The sequence below is a fragment of the Nematolebias whitei genome, chromosome 17 (assembly GCF_014905685.2).
Source record: "Nematolebias whitei isolate Nwh7 chromosome 17, NemWhi1, whole genome shotgun sequence".
NCBI lineage: Eukaryota > Metazoa > Chordata > Actinopteri > Cyprinodontiformes > Rivulidae > Nematolebias > Nematolebias whitei.
In genome coordinates this window covers 29,324,828-29,348,799 of record NC_056514.1, presented here as the reverse complement: position 1 = coordinate 29,348,799, position 23,972 = coordinate 29,324,828, and the positions used below count along the sequence as shown (strand labels likewise).

Here is a 23,972-nt window from a genome sequence, read left to right as displayed (position 1 = left end):
GGTTGCCCATCCTCTTGTCTCCAGCCCCTTAGTGTCACACGGGTTTAGACAAACACACCCTGGCCTGCAGATATTCCTATTCACCTCTATACTGTTCTCAAAGTAGGTCAATGCATACGAGAAGGACAATTTATTGGCACACTTCCACTGTGCAACCAGTCTTTGAACGCTGCTTTAACTTGTGCAAAACATTGCAACACACATGCAAAATTGAATATCTAGACGAAGTTAATAAACATCCAAAGTAATTGAACTTGCCGTTTTTGCCTTTTTATCGTTTTTTTTTGTGTGTACTATTGTTCTCCAAAATTGGTTCCTTTAAATGTTTTTGATTACAAACGGCTAGTTTTGTTATTAATTGTATGAATAATATAAGAAATGGCATCATGTTAAATTTGCAGAGCACATTTGTATCCTCAGCTTTCTCCTCACGATTTTCACATTTTGAATTAAAATCTTGTAGATTTATGGCCAGAATACAATTTTTTTATTTGGCTGTTATTTAGATTTTGATGCACAGATGCACTTAAGGACAATTATAAATAGTGATACCTTTTTTAAATCAACATTGTTACATAAAAGATGTTCACAGTGATGGAAGTAGCCTGAATGCAAGATAAATGTATTTATTAAACTAAATAAAATGTGTTTATTGAACAGAACATTACTTTTTCTGTTGTTCTGTTGTCATGCAATGTTGGTATCCTGAGAAGTTCATGTTGGCTAGTTAATTAGTTTGGTTATTAGCCTCCACAGTGAGCCTGCAACATCCTTTACATTTACTTGATCAACATGCTAACTCTTGTAGCTTGTTGCTAACGCTTGTTTTAAAATTGTTGATGGAGCTCTCATATCGTCGCCAAGTCATATTATATAGCTTTTTGTTTTGTCAAAGTGCTTGAGCAATGTATATCATAAAATAACATTTTTATGAACTCATTTGGTTTATATTTTACTATGATTACCACGTTATTTATAATAAGACAGCTCAGTTTAATTTGTATTGGTCAGCATTTTAAGTAGCCACAGTCCTGAGCATTGCTTCTTTAGGTAGTCACTCTGGTAATTATATAGGCCAATGAGAGCATTACAAAGCGCAGGCTATTTTTGTATCTATTAAAAAAAAGATAATAGAAAATATAAAGTCACTCAGAAGAGAAGCGAGAGCAGCTATGTGAAGTAGGAGAAACACCTGAAATGGCATTCTGATGCAGCTCCTGATGCTAAAGGTGCCACACTGCCTGTTCATTAGCAGTGCTGATGGAAAACCAGCCAACTCCTGCTGGCCTTCACCCTCCCTGCCACTATTTATAGAGCAGCCAAGAGAAACTCCTAATGACTCAGGACAGTGGTAAAGGGGGAGCAGGAGCAAAAGTCAGATATGGAACGCTGTTTTCTTCCCGAGACTCCTGAGAAGTTGGTGCATTTTGGAATGTAGTCATGTCAATCTCAAACTTCCTTTAAAGGCCATGTATGACTATTTGAGTCTGTGAAAATGTTGCTGCATCCTGTCACCTTGTATTATATCTAAATACAAAGATTTGACCACAATTTATCTGGATATTTGTTATAGAAAAACCAATTGTCCCCTGTGTAAAGGGCAATCTTTTGAAACTTTTTTGGTCAATCGGCTGGTGTTTGAACAGCACGTTTGCCCACACCTGTTAAGTAAATAGTGTTAGAACAGAGCTATACTTATCACATGACTTTAAGAAAGTGGAACTAACTTTCAAAATGGCTTTGATAAAAGTCAAGTGTTGAAAATATATTCAACAGAAAACACAAAAAACAAATTGGTAAACTTTTTTCTCCTCAAAGGAGGGCTAATAGTCGGAACAATTGTAGTCGTACAATCCATCATCTTCAGCCTAATTTTACAGGGTGAACAAACGGAATCTTGTGGAAGGGAAGAAAAAGTCACGTGCTCTTCCCCTGTAGGGGAAAAGGCTTGTACAAAAGTATCAGGTTCAGATTTTCTGCAAAAGAGGGAGAAGGGGAGTTTGAGGTTGAGATAGAGATTGCTGGCAAAAGGGATGGGAGGTGAGGAGGGGAGGTTTTGGATCAGGTCGGCAGCCTCAGTGCTGTCAGGGCCAGTGAAACCCCCAAGCGGTTCTGGCTTTGGAGTAAATACGGACCCAGTGGACCCCTTCCCGCCCCAGGGCAAGCAAACCCCAGGCCTTCCCACATTTCACTTTTATTTTCCTGGTTGCAAAATGCCTCTGGCTATCAAAGCAGGTGGGGTTCTTTTTTTTCTTTAATATTTACTCATAAAATGTGCATTAGCAGAACCAAAGGAGCCATGATGGGCCCTCCAGTGTTTACTAACTTTCTCTCAATTTTATCAAGAAATTCTTGCACTGCTTTCATTCTTTTGACTCGTACCTTCTCCACACAAAAAGACTGTATGCATAAATAGACTTAAGCATTTGAAAGCATTTAAGTTAAGCATCTCTGTCTTTCAATTACAAAATAATACTTGACCTTCTCAATAAGTTATGTATTTGCATAAGGATTCCCATTGCTTTGTTTCTCGCACCTGTGTATGACAACAAAGACCATCGGCATTATCTGCTAAAAAAAATTTTGCCAATATGCTTGGCTTTCATTTCATTTTAAAGTGATAAAATTGTAGTCAAACTGGATTGACTAATCTTTTAAGCTCAGAGTTGTTTACTTACATAGCTTTTGAATGGGCATCTCTTACAAGCCTTGATCATTACCAGACTTAAATAAAGCTCTTTATAGTAGTGATTGGTGTAATCTGCAAGCTGTCAATCAATCTGTAAAAGCTCTCCAGATGGGCCATTCAGCCATGGGATGTTGTTCAAAGATGGATGAACATTGTTGTTCAGGTGTGAATCCGTTAATAAGCATGTACAGAACGTTGGGGTGAAAATGGAGGGGGTCATTGTTAATGTATTATCCAAGTGGCTGAGCTGAGCTATGTTGCTTTTGCGATATGTGGGAGCCACAGATGGTCAGAAGTTCTGCTGGCCTCTCTGGAGCAACACCCAGCATCCATATGCTGACTCGAAACCAAAGCTGCTATCTGCCTTTCCCTGTCTAACCCCCCTTCCCCTGCTTCCAAATCCATTGCTCACATTGCCCACATGTTTAAAATACCCCCGTGGTCCTCATCATTTCTCTCATGGTTGCCTGTTGGAAATGAAACCAGTGTTTGGGGGCCACGTTGGCACATAAGGGGCTCAGTTTGTTTGATTGGTCTCAAGCCCTCTGCTCTTAATCCAAAACAAAACGAACAAACTGTGTGGTGGCGGCTGCTCTGGCTGCCAGCCGACGTGTCATAAACACGTCAGATGGATGCTTGATGGAAAAGAAACTGGTTGTTGACAAGATGCAGACAAAACCATTCTGCTCTCTTCTTGTCAGTCACTCTTTTTTATTAATTGGCTACAATTTGATTAAATTACAAACAAAGAGGATTGAAATAAAGTTCTAGTACCAAACAGGTATTTTAGATTCAATTCCTTCTCTACCAGCTTGTTAAGTTAATATCATCTATGTTGGTCAGTATGAGGATATGGAAAGATGATGCTCCTCAATCTGCCTCTACCCTGTATCCTTTCGGCTGTGACACTCAGACCAGGGCTCCAGCTTGTTTTCACTGTGATGACAGTCATTCTGGATATGGGTTAACATACTGTAGCGCATAACATGTCAAACTCTAGTATTAACAGTTGTATAACAGGAGACATTTCTATATGGACGAGTGGTTCAGCATGCAAAGGGGAAGCACTTGGTCAACACTTAAACAAAAGTGGCATTTATTAATTACCAGAAAATAACAAAAAAAATTACATTTTGGTATTTGTATTTGACCTTTCAGGTGGGAATGTAATTGTTATTGACCAATCATTTTCATGGACATTAATTGAAACAACTGCAAATAGTCAACAAATAAATTGTTTATTGGTTGTAGCTCCCTGTCACCAGCCCCCTCCGTGCACTTGGGACTGCAGCCGATGACAGGAAAATTAGGACAGGGAGGGTGAGTTCATCCCTATGTAAGGATTAGAGAACTGTTGTCTTTCACTTCATCAGAGACAATTGAGTCATTCAACTCTCTTTGTGGGGCTGGCCAGGCGAGGAGGGGTGCAGGGTAGGGGATGAGAACAACTTTGGGTAACTGAAAAGGCGAGGGGAGAAGGACGAAGCAGCACAACTACTGGGTGGCTCTTGTTTGGTGGGGGTCTCTCGAACGGGGGGCGGGGTGGTTAGTGTTTGCGTGAGGGTGGGGTGAGGTGGAGAAAAAGGGAAAGAGCGAGAGTTATCCTGGAACTCGGGAGCAATTTGTCACATTGGAATGGCTCTTGAGTTACACAGGAGGCCCCCTCATAGCAGGAGAGTTTTCAGGTCGCAGAGTGGGGAACGAGGAGGGGCTTGGAGCAGCAGAGAGGGGTCAGAGGTCATAGCCTACTCAAGCCGAGGCAGTGCGTCTGTTAGCAGGGCAGACGGGTGGGAGGAGATGGAGGCAGGAGGCCAAGAAGGGGGTGGTCGGAGAGCCTGGCGCTTGCCAAGGCTCAGTCTTCCTTGACATGCTTATAAAATCTGCGGGAGAGATTAGCGTGTGAGAACATTTGCAACAACGGGGCTGAAGTGGAGCCACTTGTCAGGGCATGCGCTCAAACACCCTCTCACTCACTCGTCGGATGGTGCCTCACTGCTACGCTCAGGGGTGTCACCTTCACACTCCTTCCCTACCACCTCAGAATGTCCTCTTGTTTGACCCCCTCCCCCTTCACCAATTGCAGCTGTGTTTCAACGTTTGCTCGTGTGAGAATGCCACGGCACAACTTTTCCATAACCAAACTCACAATTCGTCTTCACTCTGTTCTGCTTATTCTTTGAGCTTCTTGGCACCAGTTGAGTCTGTCTTGAACTACCTCATAGAAGACTGCAATCCTGTCGCAATTCTGATGCTGCCCTCTTCTCCTACTTTTAGGAATTATTATCAAAAAGGGTGAGCGGGTCTAAAAATAAGCATTTTGCAACCTCTCCTTTTTGCAATCCCAGAGACATACAAACAGGTTTTTTAGCAGAAAAAGTCATTTGGGGGTCTTAAATGACTGTTGTGCAAAAGGACCCGACAGCCGGCAGTATTTCTTTCTTGCATAGGCTGTAACTGAGGACATACAGTCAATAACTCCCTCCAGCGTCTACCACCGGCTGGCACCCTACAGTGAACTCTTCACTAATTACCACTGATTTAGACACAGTCTCAGGAAGGGTCGCGACACACTCACTCTCCAACCAGCACTGATGCACACTCACCCTGTCGCACATACACACAGATGCTGTCAGACATGCATACAAACTATTGGACACCTTTTGCGAGATGGCAGCACGGAGAAATTGAATGCAACACACTTGTGTCACCATACAAGCACCAGATCATTAGGCTTAGCTCTTGCACTTCATTGATTGTTTGAGGAATGGATGGATAATTTATTAAACGGACAACTTTTTATGCCAACATGCGTTCCAAGGCTTAGTAATTACCATGACGTGATAGTGAAACATAATAGAAACTACTCAACTCATGATTGCTAAAGAATGACTTGGTCACTCGTAAAATGTTTTTTAAGATAACGCAGGGAAAAGAAAGCCAGTTCGTTTTTTTTTTTTTTTTTTTTTTTTTTTATCATATCAGAGATTTGTTTTTGTCTGGTGTTTTAAATGCAACTGAGTTAAGATTCACTTGTCAGAGCTTTTTAATGGCGATATCTCAACAATTTTTAATGAGTGCCTGTGACACTGGGGTCACAACATAGGTTAGCTACTCTCCTTCGTTAATTATCCAACTCCAATTATTGCTTTCATTTAGGTTCCTAAAACAAACCTTTTTTTTTTTACTTCAATAATCTTGATTTGGAAAAGTGGGGACCTTTTTAATAGATGTCTTGAGAGGCTTTTCTTTTGATATCTTATTTTCTAATTTAAACATAGATGAAGAAGTTGTTTGCAAATAAAACCGCGAACTTGTCCTGTGTTTAGAAAGCCACAAATGCTAATAAAGTAGCTTATAATATGCTTGAAACAGCTGTTGTCCCATAGTTATGAACTCTATTCTCCCCCCCCAACACACACACAATTTTTACGTAGGTTGTTTTGACCTCCATGTCACAAACTAGGTGGCTGTGACACTGATAAGCAGAATTTGGCTCCCGTATTGTAGGAAAGCAAACATCAGACATTCAATAGCTAGAAAGTCATTGGCGTTAGTCTGACAAAAATATTAAAAATGACGCAATGATTTTGACAATGCGAGTATGAAAACGAATATTTTAAAAGGTACAGTCCATTATATATCATTACATTGTATCTCCACCCCATTTATTACTAGATGGATGTTTCTCATGAACCTTGTTTCTTCTTATCTGTTTTTTTTTTTTTCTGCTTTTGTGTGGGTGCGTGAGAGAAAAAGGGTGGGGGAACCACAGACATACTGACTTCTGATAGAGGCTAGGTCAATCATTTATGGGAGCAGTCAGGAGGTTTGGCCTCACAGGAGCGTGGAGAGACACCATGCTTTACTTCTTTTTATGGGTTTCAATAAAAACGGTCACATTGATGACATGAGGTCATCGTAAAGCTTTGAACTGTGGATGCTAGTTCCAGTTTGTTTGGAACTGTCTGTCTGCTAATAAAACAAAAACAAAAAAAAAGTTTTTTTTTTTTCTTGAGGCTTGGCTTTTTAAGTTTGCGCGTTATATTTCTAGAAGACAGTTCTCTGCATTATTTGAGTTACACATTTACTCCGTGCACTCCTGCTACTCTGACGCATGCTTGAGGCCATTATCATCCCTTCTACCATCCGCCTTAAGATTTTTATTTGCGTCTCCATATTTTTGAGTTTCTACACCCATGCACATGTCAAAGAATGTCTCCTTTTTTTTGTCTTTTTTTTCCTTTACTTTTTTGCATTGTTAACATGTTTTGTTTCTTTCTTTCCATTCTGTTTCTTTTCTGCCATTCAGTACCTACAGATGAAATGGCCCCTTCTAGATGTTCAACCAGGAGGTCTTCAAAGTAGACAAGCACTTAAAGATGCCAGGTCCCCGTCACCGGCACACATCGTTGTAAGTAGCACTCCGCTCGGTACTTTTCCTTTTTCACCATCTCTTTTTCCCCTCCCCTGATTCTATTCACGACAGAGCAAACCAGAAACAAGCCCTGCTTTCCTTTTCTCATCCGTTTTTTTTAGGGACACTCATCTATGTTCCACTTAAATCACAGCCACTAACACACCCAGTCAGCATTTCTTAACTTGTTTACTTAAGGTGCACATTTTGACTCTTAAGGTTTTGTGGTTGTGGACTGAATAGCACTGGTAAGAGTCACTGTGGTGGTTTTTCCTTGAACAGCCTGTAATCACAACGATTATAACTCCCAGACCAGGTTTACAAAGAACTGGATATTATAATATTCTAGATAATTCACCTCGCTGACAACTTTTTTGGTGAGAATAAACTAATGGTGGGCTGAAAACACATGTCTGTAAGGGAAGTGTGGGTGTTTCTTCAACATTGATCACATTGTCCATGGCGGTTGGAGGCGTACTCTGGCAGAATTGGTTTGACAGCCATAAGAGCTTTTGCAGTACATACAGTTAACAGTGAATACACCTCAGGCATATCTGTCAGCTGTAAAATCAACAACTAAGCAGTTAGGAAAAGGCTGAAAGTTTGCAGGAGGTCAGTGGAAAGGTTTAATATAAGGGATTTGTGGTCACGTGGTTAGCAAGCCAAAAAAATCAATGCGTGCGAGGATGGAGCAGTGACCATTAGTGCTTCAGGACACAGTTGCTACTTTTGTTTTGGAGTTGTACGTACAGCTTATTGTTATGGAAATGGGATTAAAACAGTAGAAGGAGAAGGCTTCAAAGGTTGTAGGTTCTTACAAAACAAGTCTTTCGTTGGTAACATTTCAGTGCTGCTTGAAGTTGCCTTTTGGTCCCTGCATTCTGTGGAAAAACAGGGTTATTTTGTTGTTACAGCTCTGGAACTCATCCAGAAGCTAGAGGTGGATTTTATCACGTAATTGCACTGTCAAGACACGGTGTCCCTCTGAGTCACATTTGACATTTGATCAGCTAGGTCATGTTTATGGTCTGTAATAAACCTCGTCACAATTATTCAAAAGATGGCTTCTTTCGTGTTTTTCCCTATTTAAGCAAACCATATCTAAAAATAGTAAGAGTTGTCAAGGTGCGTATTTGAAAAATAAATCTTGTCGAAAGTTGGCGATGACAGCGTTCTGAACAAAACGAGCCCAGTTGAAGCTCGCCTTATCTTTCCCTGCGATGTTTGTGTTATTTTTATACCCAAGAGTTCAGGGTCCTCTTATTACTCCTGTTATTTCAGGAGGCGCTAAGAAAAAGAGTTCCAACGCGCATAAAATCATTGAACTTGTCGTAGGTAGCGAATGCTGCAGGTAAATGCCTGATATGAGTCATCTGGCTGTACATATTCACTACCATATACACATAAATTCATGCCGTGTGCTTGAATATGCTTCAGTGTGGGAAGGAAGTTTGTGAACAGGGCAATTTTACTTTTATATTTGTGACATTCAAGCTGATTTGTGTGCATTATTGTCTTTTTTCAAGTTTAATTTAATTTTAATTTCCCTGCAAGAATCTTCCCAAGGGATCAATAAAGTTTTATCTTATCTAATCTAATCTATAGAGAAGGGGAAACGGCTTGCTTTATGACATTTATTTTCAAAACGATCACAGTTTATAATAAAAGCACATTTTATTGGAATAATGATCTGTTTTTGTGGATAAACAGAAGTTCTACAGCAGTGAATTACAGACTCACTCACAGTAACAGCTTTGCCTTGGCACAAAAAAGACGAGATGTTAAATGAAATAAATGTAAAAATAGAATTTAGAATGTAAAGTTGTTGATTTTTTTCCTTTATGTGTTAGTTTTAAGCAGAAGTGGTTTGCAGCCTTTTAAACTGATGCTATGATTGTAATGATGTTGACCAGTGTGAGTGAAAACATTGTAATATTTGAGTAGGCCTGTCGCAATAAACAATAAATCAATTAATCGCATGATAAATGAAAATTATCAACCTCATTTACATTTATCGGCTTTATCGTTTCTTCGTGTCTCTCTCTTTCTACTGAAGACACTGGATGATAAAAGGCTCAACTCCGGTGCTCTTCACTGACCCCTCCCTTTCTCTTTTCTCTTTAAAATTTGTTTTAACCGTCCAGAATTGCGTTTTTGGATCGTTAAAAGCAGCTAAGCTGAGAAGCTAAGCTACGAGTTAAGCTAACAAGCCGACCTCGGGATAAAACCTCCGTCTTGTCAAAGCTCCAAAATTCAAGGTTGAAACCCGTGCCTTCATGTAAAAAGTTGGTTTTCGCTGGAAAAAAAAAAGCTGAGAACTTGTTTACTGATTTTTTTTTAAATTAAAAGCTTTGTGTGAAATGCTATGCTAAAGAGCTCAAATCACACCGAGCGTCCGCTGTTTTGAGAACCAAAAAAAGGATGGAGAGACTGCCCATGTCACGTCAAGTGGCCTCCCTTCCATTTTTCTTGGAGACACGCAGCTCGTTCCCTCACTAGCCATCCTTCAGTTCAAACAGTCTTATACTGCCATCCGGTGGTCACAAAAGGCACTACACTCAAAACAAATTACACAACCAACATTTATTTAAAAATTTGACAATAATTACTAATTATTGTCAACTTTCAAACAATATTATCGTTTATCGCAATAATTTCTGAGACAATTAATCGCCCAGCAAAGTTTGTCATCGTGACAGGCCTAGCAATGACGCTGACTGGTATGAGAGAAAACACTGTAATATTTGAGGTCTTATTGCCCAAGCCAGTATGATCAGTTTGATACACAGGCTCATAAGATTAGAGGCACACAACTGGCTGCTAGTACAACTGATAAAATTGAACGTGAACCGCTGCACGTATTGTTGGCGCTCCTTCTATCTTGCTCCAGTATCCACCACTGACTGAGAAGGAAGTGGGGCTAAATGTTTCCCACGTTTGCATCATGCCAGCTGTTGTACATGTAGAAAGGAAAGATAAGTGCTTACAGCACTGTGACTTGCAAAGACAAGCCCCACTCAGACCTACAGGTGTCACTCAATTAGTCAACCCTGTCTTTTTTTTTATGACATGCAGACCTTGCTGTTCTGGTGCGTGATTGGTTTTTATCAATAGATTTGTTCATAAACTGTTTCCTTTTTTGTTTACAAATGCAAAGAAGCATTCAGACGCATTGACCTCTGCCTGCCTGGAGCTCTAACAGTCTGCTCTGGTAGCGATAAGAAGCCGTTGAATGGACTGCTAGATAACAGTGATGTGCTGCATCTGACAGAGACGGAGCTGCAAGAAAGTCTGTTGAAACAATAAGACAGCCACCGGAAGAAGCAGAGATAACTGTTGATGAAGCCTCTGAAAAATTGGGGATTGAGTAGAGGGAGAGATTGAGAAGAAACAAGAAAAAAAAAAAGCTTGTTTTAGTCCAGTGTAGAAAGTCGAGTTTGGGTAGGATCAGCAGAGGAAGTGACCTCACGCCAGCTGTTCTCTCTGAGGGCACAGCGTTATGCCCCCTGTTTACCGTGCCCTCAAAGGAGGCCAAGCTAAACCTTTTTGAAGTGTCTGACCACCCTGCGGGCAGTCTGAAAACCTGCCGCTGCTGAACTTTTGTGCTATTGGCTGAAAGTTATTCAATATTTTATCCACCTATTGATGTGCTGGTTTTGACGGTGCCTCATGCAACTCCTGAGGAAAAGATCGTAAAGCATCTTTATCAGCTGAGCGTTTTGATGCAACGTTGTCCACTTAAGAGACGTCTACTGAATATTTTGTAGCAGGAAGTAGCATAAAGTAGGCCAAAAAAATTCAAAGGGATGGCTGTTTCTTTCGTATTTTGACCTATAATGCTTATTGCTTTAACTCGGATCAGACTGTTTTGTAAATCCGCAGCTTGCAGTCTGTATGTTGACATCATCAACAAAACTTCAGTAATAAACTCAGCTGGAGTCCAGGCTCATCTTAGTAACGCTATGACATCATTTGGCCGAGAGGTAATAAACCAGCTAACCTCACCGTCATGCAGTCAAAGTTTATATTTTTAATTACTGCAGCACATCCCCTAAAAACACGTTAAGTGCAATTCATTCTTGTTGGATCACGTTTGCAGTTAATAGAGGAATTAGGGGAAAAAAACATGCCCATGTTAAGAGCACTACTTTCTGACATCTGAGTGCGTACACACACACATACACAGCCTTAGAGTCTAGAATCTAGCCCCGGCCGAACAATGTGTCCATTGTTTTGTGGGCTTTCACTGGCAGCAGGGGACGGCTGGAGTGTTAACCATTTCCCAACTGCACCTTACTGTGTGTCTTTGTGCGCGTTTGTGTGTGCGTTCGTGTTTGCCAGAGGTAGTGAAGCAAGGGCTTTGAAAGGATGAAGAGAAGGAGGGCCTTTGCTCCGAGTGTATGGTAATTAGTATGAAGGAAGTGATGGAATTTGTCCATTTTTGTAGCGTGGAAGACCTCCCACCTGAACCTTTCCAACTGCGGAACATACTTATTTTATTCTCATTCTGACGAACCTATTTCGCTGAATAATGTGTACTGGAAAGAAGGCTGAAAAGAGCTGACGTATTTCTGATATTTAAAGGGTCTAAGCCTTTAGAGTAAACTCATTACAGTGACTGTGTAGATCCCTTCAGTGGGTCAAAGAGCTGCATAGACGTGCAACTCTAGTTTAGTTTTTAAACAAAGAAAACACCAGGATCACTTTCACCTTCTGGGACCACTTCTCTGTCCATCTTTGAGGAGTGGGAATAAAGGGGCCTTCCTGTTGGGCTGAATGGGCCATACACCTGGGCTGTACATACAATTCTTATGGACTCTGAGAGTTTTAGCCTTTCCTGTTTGTTAATGAGTGACCCCCATGGTCAACAGGCGCCACCCACGCACTGTCTGTAGGCTTTACCTTGGAGGCTGTCTCTATCCTGATTTGTACTGACCTTAGGCTGCGCTTTCCTGCTGCATTTTAAGCATTTGTCCAAATAACCCATGCCCCCTGCTTTGTCTTTTTTTTGTTTTGTTTGTTCTCTCTTTGTTTTGTGTGTGCGTTCCAACTCTGCTGCGAATGAAAGGTCATACCCACGACCGATATTTTTTTTTTACATGATAAAGCATCGTTCTGCAATATTAGTGCTTTAACAGCTCCACATGATCTAGCATGAGCGAGTGAGGGCAGTGTGCTGGCTTATGTTGATGAGTTACTATCCAAAAATGGAAACTACTCCCAAGAATACAAAAGTGGTTGTGTCTACTAGAAAACAAGAGCTACAATAAAGCACAATATCTTGTAGGAAGTGCTAGAAAAGTTTAGTTATTAACAAGAAACACGCAGGTGGAGGAAACGAAACGTGTGGTTCAAAGGTAAACAAATAAATCTTTGCTGCAGCAATCTCTTAGTGCACTTTGAATGATTAAAACGAGATTGGAGGATAGACAAAAATTGCTGAGGCCGTTGTGTATTGTTTGACTAAGGTTTTAAAGTCTATTCAAACATGTTTACATTGTAACTGAGGGTTTGATTTGTATTGCTGCCTTTTGTTTACATTTGTATTTAAAACTTGAGGTGAATTTCATTAAGTGGCAATAATGTGCCCTGAACCCTGAAGAGTTGCAGGTTCAAATTTCATCAATAGTTAAATTATTTGTGCCACTTTTATTAAGGTTCATTGGGAAAAATCAGTTTAGAATATTGTAGTTCTTAGATTGAACTTAGTGGTGTGAACCTCTGTATCTCGTGATTCGATTCAATTCCGATTGTTAGTGTCACGATTTGATTCAAAATCGATTTTTCGATTCAGAAACGATTTTTCTATTGAAATGGTCATAAATTGTGTTTAAATTATGCAAGTGACAGGATGAAAAGCTTAAACAACAATGTAAACAAATAGAACTTCTATTTAAAACTATAAATTTAGGTTCCTTACTGTATCAAATCTTTTTAATTTATACCAAAATCAGGAACAATACATAGGAGTACATAAAATTCTGTAACTTAAATGACCAGCTTAGCTTAGCTGCCTGGCCTTTTCTAAAATAAAATAAAAATCTAGGAAAAAATAATTGATCCATCCATTATCTTTACTCATGTCTTCCTTTACGGGTCACGGGGGTCACTGGTGCCCATACTGTATCCAGCCGTCACTGTGCGAGAGTTGGGGGACACCTGGACAGGTCTCAAGTCCATCACAGACAAATAATTCAAAATATATAAATACAAAAGTAAAGACACTTCGGCCTACCATAGTATATTAACCATTAACTCAAAATAAAATAGACCACAGTTGTTTTAACCATAATGCTCTAACATTTTCTATATTTCAAAACTTAACCTAATATGAAATATACAGACTTCATAGTCATAACCAGCTTGATTCGTATTTGGTAAATCTTTAACTAAATTTCAAAGCCTGTGCAAGTCTGCACAAAAACTCTTCTGAACTGTAATTTATAAACTGTTTGTATCTTTTAGAACTGGTTCCAGGCGATGTGTCTCATCTGGCCTTTCTTCAACCTGTTAAAAAGACAAATTGCATTAAGTTTGTTGTACAACTTGTTTATAAGTTTTAGTATAATATGAGAAAAAACAGTTACCCTTTGAGCTGCAGCTGGTGCATTAATCAGAGCTTCTCCCACTTTATTTTTGTTTCATGGTGGAGTGGTGGCACAGCTTTATCACTAAAAAAGCTACATGAAGGAATGACGCACATTGGGTCCAGCGTATTAAAAATAAACCTAAACCCCTCGACTTCCACTGAGCTGTCTGCTCGTAAATCTTTGTGATATAGCAGGAGATGGAGTAAGTTTGTTGCAGAGTTCGCTGGTCTGCTGCTTCACTTTTCATCTTCCTTCCGCACATTTTGTCGCATTTCCAAAATACCAAACCGCAGTTTTATTTTACACATCTTGCAAACAACCGTGCTCTTGTGAAGCTCTGTCTTCCCTGGAACATTGTAGGATCCGAAATGCTTTTTAAAGACGAAGGAGCGTGTTGAATCGCGCTGTCCTCCTGCTCTATGCTAGCAGACTCCATTCAGGTAAAGGGAGCTGGCTAACTAGCTTACGGCCAAATTCTACGGCGGCCGAGCGAACACGTAATATGATACGCAGTGCGCTCGGAAGTAGGACTGGAAAAAAATCAAACTTGAACGCATTTTAAAATCGATTTATGGGCCTTTTAGAATTGATTCAGAATCGCCAGGACTTTAGATTCTTGAATAAATCTTTTTTTTTTTCTGCACCCCTACTTAGCAATGTCTTTGATACGGTTGTCGTTGCAGGTTATTTGTATTTTTAGATTATTTCGAGATGATTTAGTTGTTTTATTACAAAAATGTCTAAACAGCATACATTGGACCATAAATATGACGGCAAATTGGATTCATATCACACTGTTTGTCTGGAAAAAATTATTTAGCACTTAGACTGTTGCTCCCCTCCGCTGTCGCTCGCCGTCTCCTCTGGACAAGACGTTTGTCCAACGGGTCACGCTTACATCATCGGCTCGGGCCAAAATCTGTGGCCGTCGAGACATGGCGTCAGGCCTGGGAACTGTGAATGAGAATGAGAGCACGTCAGTCAGTCATTGTATCTGCCCATAGTCTGGACGGTGGCTTGTTCCCACAGACAATCCACTCAGTGTTGGCTTAGTTTGCTACAATTCCACAACAACGAGTCGCCTTTTTGCTAGTAAATGTAAATGTTTACGAAGAACAGAGTTAAGGAAACTCTTTTAAATGTGTCTGAGCATTTTGTGTGTGTACCATTGCAGCTTTACTCTTGCTATATTTGTTAATTAACCCCTGTGAACTGAAATTGTCCTAGAGGATGTGTGACTCTTTGTTGGACATGCACACTAAAAAGGACAATAGGTATGTGTTACTGTAAGTGTGTGTTTTACCATTAACCACAGAGTTCACCGTCTCCTTTTTTATGAGAAGTTATCTATAAGGCCTGAGGGTCGAGCACAAGTACAAATAAAACCTGGTGATCTGATTGCACAGTAGCTTAAAGGTGTTGGAGCCCTTCAGTAGACTAAAGCCCTGTTGTTTTCCTCTGCATGTTCTTTCACTTTGGCTACAGCCTGTCCTTTCTTCTGTAAGAAATCGGTGTCTACATTTCTCTTTTTTTGTCTTTTCTTAAAATCTGTTAGAAAGTTGTTCTGATAGAAACCTATTTGTTTTACCCTGTGAATGCCTTATACTTATAATGTTGTTTATGTACTGTTCACTATCTCAGATTACCACTCTGAAAACAACAAAAAAGCTTAATGTAAGTGGAAATGTATTAGCTTAAATGTTAGTTAAAAACACTACACACTCAGGCGATATCATTCATGGACTGTTCCTGATCTTGCACCTGAATTCGATTGCGTCAGAAGTTTCCCCCCTACACCCCTCCCAAAAGCAGCTAAGTGTTCACGCTTTGAGAGGAAACAGTTTACCAAAGCGAAACACTGTTTTAACAGCCGGCCAGCAAGTACAGATATAGTGTTACTAATGCCGAGCCAGTGTTCTCCCATTCTCTCTGTGTAAAATTACTTCGAAAGGGGCCGAACATACACCCAGGAGGAAGCTGAGCCAGCAGAGATGAGGTAGTGGTTTAAATAAGTAAAAAAAAAAAAAAAGAAGCCTTATGCATTATTTTCAGAGAACACTTTTTTTTTGCATAAAACCTGGTCGGCTGTGATTGTGTGGAAATCTGTGTGTATGTGTGTGTAAGGAAAACGGTGGAGAGACGGAGAGCTGATATAATTGTGTGACTTGGGAACGTCCATCTTTGCCTTTCAGGGGCCCTTCTGCTGGGAATTCCCCGGACAGTCAGATCTGAGCCTTCACCAATTTCATTTGGTGAGAGACCTTTGAATCTAAAAATATCTTTTTGGATTTTCTTTGAATCTCTTTTGGTTGATTCCACACACAAATTACCAACTGATTATTAACTGATTTATGTTTTTTTTTTAAACACTAGTAAATGAAAACTTTAAATCTTGATGAAATTATAATCACTGTATTGTGCTTTTGGCTAACAGTGCTGCTGCTTTGCTTCTGTGTGAAATCCCGCATATAAGCTTTTTATTTATGCTGACTGTTCAGCTTTTTGTTTAGCTTTAAAGTCATCTTTGTTTGCAATGAATCCTATGTTTGGATCATGTCTAACAGTTTATATATCACTCAAGTCAACATGCATTTTCAGGGAAAGTCTCTAATGAAACAACATGATTCCATTTTGCACAAATGAACCTATAGTCCACTAGCACAAGAAGAAAGTTTGTCCTGTTTGCACTTTCTTGCGCAGCTGCTTTTAATCAAGTCTTCTTTCCTCACAGATACTGGTTTAAAGAATTTTATACGCAGAGATGAAGTAATTATAGTGTTTACATCCACTGGTTGAAGATTTAGACCAAAGATAACGCTATCCGACAGGAGCACAACACTGCTTAATATAGTTTTCCTGCAACTATTTACAAAAACTCCACCAGAACACAAGCTGTAAATAAAATAACAACAAAAAAAAAAACTGGAGCCTGGAGGTAAGGTTAGTGTTGTTTTTACTGCAGAGCTGACATGGCGGGGACTTCAGTAAGCCTTGTTTTGATTTGCTTCAGTCAGGCTCTGTGAAGCCAGAATTGGGTTGGCATTACGGAGCCCAGAGGAGACGTCTTAATCTCCTCTGAGGTGACCATGGCCTTCTGGAGAGACTACTTGGATTGTTTGACTAATCAATTGCTTGTTGATTGTGCACACTCCGTTGGGCCTTTGTTGTTGGTGAATAAATCTGTTCAAAAAGAAAACGCTGGAAGAAAGAGTCGTGCTTAATGTTGCAGACAGATTTTACATAAAAGTTAGCATTCCTTTCTGCATGTCAACTTGATGCCTCCATTCCCTCCCCCTGTCTCTGCTGAAACTTGTTTGACGAGGTCTGGCAGGATTACGGTTGGGTGTGCCGGTCTGTCTTTCTGCATATATATATATATATATATATATATCTGTGTGTGTGTGTGTGTGTGTGTGCCTTACAAACACGCCTTTGTTGACAGCAGTGTGCACGTAGTGTCCTTGAGTCTAAGGTGTGACTGGAGTCTTAGGTGACAGGCTGTCAGGGCTCGTTGAGACAATGGTATTTGTTCATTTGATTGCATATGAATCCACTGAAGACTTAACATCTGACTCTCGGACCCATGTGAGCTCTGAGCAAGAGCAGAAACATCTGGGGGTTTAAAAAGTTTGTAGCGATTGTGCTTCTCTAATTGTAGCTTTGCTCAAGGAACCGGGCTAGTGCTAGATATTACACTGATGACTAATCTCTTCTTGATGGAACAGTCACTGATTGACAGCTGAGTGCAGACAAATTTACCCAGATGAGTTGCGTTATGTGGATGCCCTCATGAGCGACAACAGCTCTGCACGCCACTGTATTAACACTGGAGGCCGTTTTGCAGGGAAACTTGTTTTGACAGAACTCCAGGTGTCTCATTGTTGGAGATGGCATGGTTCAACAGATTTACCAATTAGCACTGGGCTGAGGGCACAGGGAGGGTGGGAGTGAAGAAGAGGGGAGGGGAAGAATGAAACTCAGGGGGGAGGAGAGGAGACGGATTTGGCTGCAGTGATGGAATGAGGTTTTAAGTGAGAGGGGTTGATGCAGAGGGAGGAGGGGGGAGACCATACGGAGGCAGGCTGGAGTAAAGCGATCCTTGACCTCGTTTTTTTTTCTTCTTTTCTCCCAGCTGTATCGAAGGGGCTGAGGTTTGAGCAGGGGGTGAAGGTAGGGGTGTTGTGTAGAAGGAGGAGGTGGGAGGGCAACTTTACTGCTGGAAGTTATCTTTTAAATTTTTGTTCATTGGCACCCATTTTGTTAAAGGTAAACTTTGCCAACACCCCCTCACCCGTACGCACACAAAACACACGCTTCACTGTTCTCAGCTCCTTATAGAGGAATATGGGAATAAACTCTGTCCTTCTGTAAATCGTACTAACTCGTAATTTCTTTCCTCAGAAATGTTTGTTCTTAACTAACGACTTTTGAACTTCCTGGAAAATGAAGCAGCGTAAACTTATTCACTGAATCTCTGAGGTGGTCTTAGGAATTAGGAGTAGTTTTTTTGTTGTTGTTTAGATCGTGTCATACTTTGTTGCATGTTAGCTAAGTAGATACATATATTTAATCACCAGAGACGATTGGAAAGCAGTTTTTTAAAGCCTAAAAATGCCAGTTTATTGAAACGTCACCTTTATAGAAAATGAAAGTGTTTAACCAAAGTTTAATGCTTCTTCTGCAGCAAGAAATTCAGTTTAAAACAAAAAAACTTGTTCTATTATAGACCAAGTGTTCCCTTCTATTCCTGTTGTTGGGAATTTAAACCAGCAAAACTTGTTTCAGGAAGCTGCCATGTCGTATTTTAGGACCAGAGTGTGTGCACTCGAGTTGTGGAACTTTAACTCCCATCTTTCATGCAATCATGGTGTCACATGACCTTAAGGTACAAGGAGACAGTGGGGAGAAAGAACTTATTTCAACAGAACGAGGCTCAGGAAGGGTGTCCCATTTGTCTCAACAAGTAGGAAGACAGGCAAACACAAAAACAGTTTGTAGCCAAAAATGTGATTTAAACTGTAAAACGTAGCAGAAAGGAAGTTGTTAATTAAAAAAATAAAATAAAAACCAGAGTCCTTGTTATGTTATCTAGACATGAGTAATGTTCATGGAACAATCACTTTAGGAAATTTGAAGACTCCTGTATTTACCAAAGTAACATTTCTAAATTACTTAAAACGTGTCTGGATTTTGGCTAGCAACTCAATAAACCCTTTATGACCAACACTAATACACCTAGTAGAAAGTGCTAAGTAAAAAATTAAGGAAAACGAGATATCAGTAATGTTCATGCTCGATAATCCAGGTACAAATCCAACGATGTTCAGTCAGGTCATCTGGACAGTTTATTTTTTTTTTTTGCTGAGATGTTTCATCCTTCATCCAAAGGACTTTATCAGTCTGAGGAGCCACAACAAACTGAGTCCCACAAGGGGAGAGGGCGGGCCCCAGAAACCATCTTATCACCAGCAAACTTTTTTTTTTTCACTATGGGAATGTGCTTGTGGGACTCAGTTTTTTTGCGTCTCCTCTGACTGATGAAGTCCTTTGGATGAAGGACGAAATGTCTCAGCAAAAAAAGAAACCATCCAGATGACCTGACTGAACATTGTTGGACGTGATATCAGTGGTTAGGAATTCAACCAAAACTAGGTGTCCAACTTTAAATACATGTAGTAATTAGTAAAATGACAACTAGGTCTGTCATAATAACAAATTTTGCTGGGCGATTAATTGTCTCAGAAATTATTGTGATAAACGATAATATTGTTTGAAATTTGACAATAATTCGAAATTTTCAAATTGAAGAAGAAATATTGGTTAATTTTTGTATGTAGTGCCTTTTTTGACCACTAGATGGCAGTATAAGACTGTTTGAACCGAAGGATGAATTGAGAGGGAGTGTGTCTCTTTAAGAAAAATGGGAGAGAGGCCCCTTGACATGACATGGGCTGTCTCGTTCCTATTTTTCGGTTCTCAAAATGGCGGACGCTCAGTGTGGTTTGAACTCTTTAGCATAGCATTTGTCACGCATAGCTTTTAATAAAAGATCAGTAAACAAGTTCTCAGCTTTTTTTTTTGCAGAGAAAAACAACTTATTACACGAAGTCACAGGTTTCAACCGTGAATTTTGGAGCTTTGACAAGACGGAGATTTTTTTCCGAGGTTGGCCTGTTAGCTTAGGTCGTAGCTTAGCTTCTCAGCTTAGCTGCTTTTAACGAAACAAAAACACGATTTTGGATGGTTAAAACAGATTTTAAAGAGAAAGGGAGGGGTCAATGTCAAGAGCACCAGAGTTGAGCCTTTTGTCATCCAGTGTCTTCAGTAGAAAGAGACACGAAGAAACGATAAAGCCGATAAATGAAATGAGTTTGATAATTTTCATTTATCATGCGATTAATTGATTTATTGTTTATTTCAACAGGCCTAAAGACACAAAACAGTATTTGTGGACACTACAAACAAAATGTGCTTTTATCCATCTTTACGTGTTTCTGATCCTTGTGCTGCCTCGTGGATATCTCTGGTTTTATAATAATTAAGCGTGGAGCAATCCCACAATTGCTTTGGCAAGTGTCTGTTTTTACATACGAACAAGGAGCTTGTGATTGAGAGTGATGGAGACAGCTTTTTGGAAAAAGAGAACATACTGGGACTGTAGTGGGGAAAGATGGGAGGGAGAACATGAAGCCCTGCCAAATTCCCCAAAGAACAATTTACTGTTATGGATGAATACACTGTCGCAGTCAAATTTTGACTCCGTGTGTGTAGAAGATGGGGGGGGGGGGGGACGCTGAGTGATTCCAGGGAGCACTTAAGCTGCCTTGCATTTCAGTTTTCTGTCCCCACCGCCTTCTAACAGGAGAGAGGGGCTTTTCTTTTGGAGTGTGCTGGGGTAAACATGTGGTATCTGCTTTCTGCGTCATTAAGCACCGTCCTCTGTCACCCTCCTCATATATTCTAAACAGCGTTTTCTGGTTTGTCGGGACAACTCGAACGATTCTAACCCCCCAATTTATTTGATTTTCTTCCTCTCTTCAGTTCCAGTAAAGACCTATCTGAACTTTTCTTGGATTTGCTGGGTTTTGGTTTTGATGTGCATGTTGTTGTTATTTTTATTTTATTTTATACTCCGTCTTCTAAGTCTATGAAGTCGAGAGTGCTGGGCCCTGTTTTTGCCTCAGCCCCAGGGATGAAATTTGATGTTTTCCTTCGCCGGCAGTATCTTTAAGCAGTTGTTCTCTGCTCCTGATTTTTTTCGTTAATAGTCCTGGAAGTGTAGGACGCGTCTTTGAGCCACAGGATTTGACTTCTTGCATATCTATGCAGATGTACGTTAGTATTTATTTATCCAGTATTAAATAATACCCATTCTAATGGCATGAATTGTTAAATGTCAGCATAAGAAGTCATGAAAAGGCAGGAGTGATGGGTTGAAAAGTATGTTTTGGATCATACAGGAGGTTTTGGATGAAAGGAGAAGATGCTTCAGTACTGACGGCATATGGGCTGCTTTTCATGGGAGAAAAGTTTAAATGTGTCAGACCACTTTTTCTTATCAGTAAAATGCACTGTAGACGCACAGCGTTGGCCACACATCACCTTCGAAAGGCTGCGAGAAATGCATGATGGGAAAGGAATAAACAAGCCTGTCACCAAACTTGGAAAGAATCTCGAGTGCAGCGTTACTGTCAAGAAGCAGCTTCCATTTCATGCATTATTAACATTACCTAAACACATTATTTGTGTATTTATTCATTCATTTGTCTTGTTAACATCCTCTTGGAGTAAGATAAACAGCACGGCGAGATTGGCTGCGTGACAGTTGTGTGTGTGAGATTTGAATAAAAAGCCCGGCGGCGTGATTGGAGCGAGACAGGAGCGGATTCTGTGGACACCAGACTTCCTCTCCAGGCTCATTAAGGGACAGTAAGGCGATGATGTCGAATCGGCGCGCACTTTACTGGCCTGCCTTTTTCCTTTGAACAGCGTCGCCCTCTTATCTGCAACATGCTCTGTTTCTCCATAACAAGACGCTCCTACTTCCGTGCACGCTCACGTCCACGCATTTCTGCCTACGTACACACTCCACTCACTTATTTTTTAGTTTGTGTAGACAGAAAACTCTTAAGCATGTGGCTTGTCCGCAGAATTTTGGCAGCTTTTGTTGTGTTTTCTCCTATGCTATCAAAAAAAGGTGTTTATTATTTTATATTTATTTGTTCTGGGTGGGTTTTTTTTTCTGCACAGGCATCACAAATGGATATTTTAATTGGAACTTTTGGCGCTGTCTCCATCTTGCGTTAGAATGGCAGGCGGGTGAGTGGCTGGCGAGGCCCGGACCGGGCTGATTGGTGTGTAGCGAGGCGTGCCTAAATCATCTGGCAGCATGAATAGCTTACTTGATTCTCACTGGTATTCAGTGGAATCCATGGCATTTTTGTTTAAGCGAGATTCTTTCTCTGGAAAAACAAAACAAAACTAAGAAAAAGTGTGGAATAACCAACAAAGGAGGGAGAGATGCTACCTCCTACGTCACTGAAGCATGACTTTTTGTTTTGTTGGTGCAATTTTCTTGCCTTTACACAATCTCTTCTGTGCTTTTGTCTGAGAAAAAAGGCTCAGTCTTGTTGCTGTACTCCAGCTATATACTCATTTATACAAAAAAACCAATAATTTCCTTATGAAGTAAATATGTTTTTGCTCATCTATTGTTGACTAACTTAAGCAAAGTAAAGAAAAAATAATAAAATCAGTCCAGTAGATAATCTGAGATGAATATGTTTTGAAGTGATCGGATTGTGTGCCTGAGCTGGCCATGACTCTTACCTGAGCTCTTTGTGTTTGATTGTCTTATAAGATCTTCTCTAAAGAGAAATGAAATACAAGGATTTTTGTGTACCTTCGAGTTCAACCCAGAGGATTAAAGGCATTACATAAAAGTGTGTTTTAGCTGAAGTAGAACATGCCCTTTGTGCCAGACTTCAGCTGAATTTAACAGTTTACATACAATTCCACGTTTCACTTTAGGTTAAATAAGCATGTGGCGCTACCAGTGACTTGTTTATTCATTTGTTTCAGAAGGAAATGTCCACTTCCTGTATTCGGGGATTAGAAAAGGGAATAGCTCACTAACCCAAAAAGACATGTTTGGCATGACTTGTGCTCCAGGGAAGGCTCACTTTGGCTCTGCTGCAGTAACTAATGCGAACCACATGTTTTGAGTTGTGCATCTGCATAAGTACACACCTGTTTAAACCATGGACAGTCTTTTCACCTCAAACCTTAAGTTCAGCAACACTCGCAGTAAAAGGAGAGTGACTGCTGAGCTGGGTCACGTCGGAGTCATTGTAATCCTCCTCGACTTAATGCAGTCTTTGTTTTTATTTGAGTGCACGTATGCACAGAAAGGTGGAGTTTGAGTTAGTGAACTCGGTGAGTAAGTGTTTTTGTGTATACGGCTGTGTTACCTGGCTGTCTGCCACCGAGTCACACTGGGGGAGAAACAGAAGTAGAGCTTTGTCTTACACGATGCAACTCGACTGTTCTTCTGAACCATCACTGGCTCAAAGATTGCTAACCCTAAGCTTCACTCACAACCCACAATAAGTGCTCCTACAGGCAGTCAAATATTTTGGCCAAACCGTACTTAAGACTTGCGCAACCCTTGTGGCTGCTTAACCTTGTTGAAGGCGCATACTGGCTGTGCAGACTTTTGGTTGTGGACATCCAAATTTTACAAGAATTGTGAAAAACCTCTTACATTACACCTCAAAAGTACTGCACAAGTACTCCACACGCCATCTGTGTGACATACAAGTCAGAAATATATCTTAACTTTCTACCCCTATGTATATCACTGATCCATGTATGCCAACAACACTTATGATTGTGAGTAGGGATGCTCATATCAGGTTTTTATTTTTTTTTGCTGCAGATCACCGATATTGATCACATGGATTGGCTGTAAATTTTTGATTTAGTTAAGATGAGTGCTACTTGCTACGTGATCTGGAAACCTAAACCATAAAATCACCTTAATTTGGACAAAAACATTTTTTTTAAACTTTTTCAAGATAAAAATTATAATAATAAAAAAAAACTTACAGGCACAATACAGCAACTATTCAATCAAAAGGAAAACTGAAAACACTTAAATTAACAGATTGAAAACATTACGGCTCTCAACAGGTTAAGTAGTGCAGAAAGTCAAATAAATCTCAAAACATTGCTTATATCTTATATATATATATACATATATATATATACATATATATAT

General features: G+C 40.2%; 1 protein-coding gene across 18 annotated transcripts in view; it reads left to right on the top strand.

Moving 5' to 3' along the window:
• The window catches only part of tcf7l2 (transcription factor 7 like 2), a 91,686-nt gene that overhangs the window by 22,986 nt on the left and 44,728 nt on the right, over window positions 1-23,972 (top strand). For 9 of the 18 annotated variants that reach the window (XM_037691453.1, XM_037691452.1, XM_037691457.1 and 6 more), the window contains exons 4-5: window positions 6,999-7,100; window positions 15,886-15,945. The exons of 3 other annotated variants lie outside the window; for them this stretch is intronic. In XM_037691453.1, the coding sequence (XP_037547381.1) occupies window positions 6,999-7,100; window positions 15,886-15,945 (162 nt within the window). The remainder of the gene's footprint in view (window positions 1-6,998; window positions 7,101-15,885; window positions 15,946-23,972) is intronic. 6 more of the 18 variants (XM_037691461.1, XM_037691460.1, XM_037691459.1 and 3 more) reach the window with 1 other exon arrangement.